Genomic DNA, 3,455 nt, shown 5'->3' on the forward strand with positions numbered 1-3,455 from the left:
ATTAAGTTTTTAATCGTAGAGTTCAAATATATAGTTATGGACTTATATTGATAGTACACTACGTTAAAAAAATGTAAAGCACCCATAAATTAAAATTTTAGATCCCCCACATTGTTCTTAAATGAAATTGTCCGTTCCTTATTCAAGAACTGTACAATCTATGTCAATTGTCAAACTCCTCAACTAATTAGCACACTTTTAAATAATATTGGGGCCCGCTCAAACTTAAGGTGCGAATATTGCAACTCCTATATTAATTTTTTGAAGGTAATGAACTGCTCAATCCTACAAAAATTACTAGCAGAACCAAAGCTAGCTTGACCAAAAAGAAAAAAAAACCTCCAATCCGCAATGGATTTCCTTGAATATTCTCCTCTTCTATTGACAATTTTTTGTTTCACTTATTTTATTACATGGTACCTCCTACATAGATGGACAAAAACATCATCAGAACCAACAAATTGGCCATTCATCCGGATGTTACCAGCACTTATTATGAATCTTCATCGTATGCATGAATATGCGACTGAGGTTCTTATAGAAGCTGGGGCCACTTATGAGTTCCAAGGTCCTATGTTTGCCAACTTGGACATGTTTTTAACTTGTGATCCTTCAAATATTCATCATATATTTAGTAAAAACTTCTCAAACTATCCAAAGGGACCCGAGTTTCGTAAAATGTTTGATATCTTGGGAAATGGGATCTTTAATGTTGATCATGAATTATGGGAGTTTCATAGGAAACCCACTTTGTCCATAATGAGCCATGCAAAGTTTCAAACTTTGTTAGAGAGGAACATGTGGTACACTGTCGAAAAAAGGCTTCGACCGATTCTTGATGCTTTTGCTGAGCAAGGCAAAACATTGGATTTACAAGACGTTTTTCAAAGGTTCACTTTTGATTCTATCACCAAGTTGTTACTTGATCATGATCCGAGAAGCTTGTCCATTGACTTACCTTTTTTGCCATGTGAAAAGGCATTCGGCGATGCTCTTGATGCTGTTTTACACCGACATATAATGCCAGAAAGTTGTTGGAAATTGCAAAAATGGCTTCAAATTGGTAAAGAGAAGAAGCTCACTCAAGCATGGGAGTCTTTGGATCAGTTCATATATCCTTGCATTTTACAAAAGCAAGAGGAGTTGATGAATAAAACCATCAAAGACGAGGACAGTTTCACATTTTTAACTGCCTATATTAGAATGTACAATTTATGGAACAAAGGAGATTTGGGTACTTTACAAAAATTTCTCAGGGACACTTTCTTGAATTTAATGCTTGCTGGGAGAGACACCACAAGTGCAGCTCTCACTTGGTTTTTCTGGCTCTTGGCTGAAAATCCCTCAGTCAAGACAAAGATTAGAGAAGAGATTCAGCAACAACTTCATCTGAAAAGGGATGAAAACGTCAAGTTTTTCAACAAAGAAGAAACACGAAAATTGATCTATTTACATGCTGCCTTGTGCGAAACTCTAAGGCTCTTTCCATCAGTTTCTTTAGAGCACAAAGTCCCACTTGAACATGACATCCTTCCTAGCGGTCACCGTGTCACTCCAAAAACGAGAATGATTCTACCATTCTATGCAATGGGGAGGATGGAGACTATATGGGGGAAAGATTGCTTAGAATTCAAACCCGAGAGATGGATCTCAGAACGAGGAGGAATTAAACATGAGCCATCTTTCAAATTTATAGCATTTAATGCGGGTCCAAGGACTTGTTTAGGGAAAGAAATGGCATTTGTTCAGATGAAAATAGTGGCAGCCACCATCCTATATAATTATGATATCCAGTTAGTGGAAGCTCAAAATATCTCTCCCGCTACTTCTATTGTCATGCAAATGAAACATGGTCTGATGGTTAGGGTCGTCAAGAGGGCATAGCACATATATGCATGTATTGGAATACTTATGAAGATCGATGTGTTTTGCTTGATATATGGAATCAATCAACCCCTTCAGTTGAATCATATTTTAGCTCTTTTAGAAAATCCAAATAAAGTTGTTTTCTTTCTTTACTGATCTTCGTAGAGATTTTTTTTTTCTCCAGCAATATGATTGAAGTTTGTTTAGCCTAAAACATGCCCACATTTAAGCTACAAGAACGGCAGAGGAGTTGTAAGCATTTATATTTTATTGGATTTAAATTCAATAAAATAATTTAGACTATATGTTAAATATAATACTTCGAATAAATATTATGGGCTAATATAATTGGATTAATTACTTAAGTCTAATAAATTCTGACTGGCTAGCTCATTTAGTTGGGCTACAAGTGATGTGCCCACTTTATTAGGCCAAATATGCCGTGTCAAATGTCGTGGCACGCCAAGTCAAACGGAAAAAGCTAATAGGATCATGCCACATGTCAAAAAGACAAGGCATGCCAGGTCAAATTAAAAGGCCAATGAAACTGCGCCACATGTGCAGGTGACATGTTCTGGCCAATCGAATGCGGCCTTGTCACTCTTCAATCTGATTGGTCGGAAAGAGTTTGTTCTCATCACAATTCTTCCCTTCAACAACTATAAATAGGGGTCTTCAAAACTCAAAGAGCTTGTGGATCAAACACTGCAAATTCCTCCACAAGTTTCAAGCTTCAAGCAATCAAGTTCAAGTTCAAGCTCAAGAACGAAGAACAAACAAACATTCAAGGAGTACGAGTTCAAATTAAAGTTCGTGCTAGCTGAATTCAAGATCATCGTTCGTAGCAACAAATATAGATTCAAGATCAAGCTCAAAGGTCCTTGAATTTATTTACTGTTGGAAAGAAGAATTAGAGGAATCATAGAGATTATAACAATCATATTACTTAAAATCAAATACTACGATTGTTATAATATTTTTTGGTTTTGATTTTATTTTCGCGACACAATTTATTGTCTACAGGAGTACCAATAGATTATTTTATTTTTGTCAAACGTTTGCACATGTTTCCTAATATGACTCGCCCCTTCAGTTATTGCTTTCTTTTGTCAATATAAAATCTTGTCTTGATTTTATAGTCATCTCGTTTTGGATAAAGTGCTCTCTCCTCTAGCTACCAAGAGATTTTCATTTCCCAGCGTGTAAATTCTAAATATACATTTTGTCGGTCTGCTATTTCATTCGTGCTCTCGAATCGTAGGCTCCATATGTACCATTTTTCGTCATCTGGTCCCCTGAGTAGCCCTAGTGGTCCATATAATATTTACGGTGCATAAAATTGGGACCTCCAATTAGACTATACTTATCACGAGCTATACCCTAGAAACTAGGATCGATGTCTAGTGAAAATAGTTTTTAAACTGAATTTATATGCTTAAGGAATTATTATTCCTACTTTTTTCGTATTCATTAGGCAGGTGGGAAAGCTAAAGTAAAGAGGATATATATTTATGTTGAAGGGTAATAAACTATAAGGAAACAAAGTGATGAAACTTCCTTTACCATGGACTTCTGCCTGCATTGTATAA

At 35.9% G+C, this 3,455-nt stretch overlaps 1 protein-coding gene across 1 annotated transcript; it reads left to right on the top strand.

The window, feature by feature from the left end:
• LOC109224621 (alkane hydroxylase MAH1-like) lies at positions 298–2,116 on the top strand. Its single transcript, XM_019389165.1, has one exon. The coding sequence runs from the start codon at positions 352–354 to the stop codon at positions 1,882–1,884; it is 1,533 nt and encodes a 510-aa protein (XP_019244710.1). The 5' UTR covers positions 298–351; the 3' UTR covers positions 1,885–2,116.

The sequence above is a fragment of the Nicotiana attenuata genome, chromosome 3 (genome assembly GCF_001879085.1).
Source record: "Nicotiana attenuata strain UT chromosome 3, NIATTr2, whole genome shotgun sequence".
Classification (NCBI taxonomy): Eukaryota; Viridiplantae; Streptophyta; class Magnoliopsida; order Solanales; family Solanaceae; genus Nicotiana; species Nicotiana attenuata.

Bases quoted from the DNA above. Each gene is read 5' to 3' on its own strand.
- LOC109224621 (XM_019389165.1), top strand. From the start codon at position 352: ATGGATTTCCTTGAATATTCTCCTCTTCTATTGACAATTTTTTGTTTC.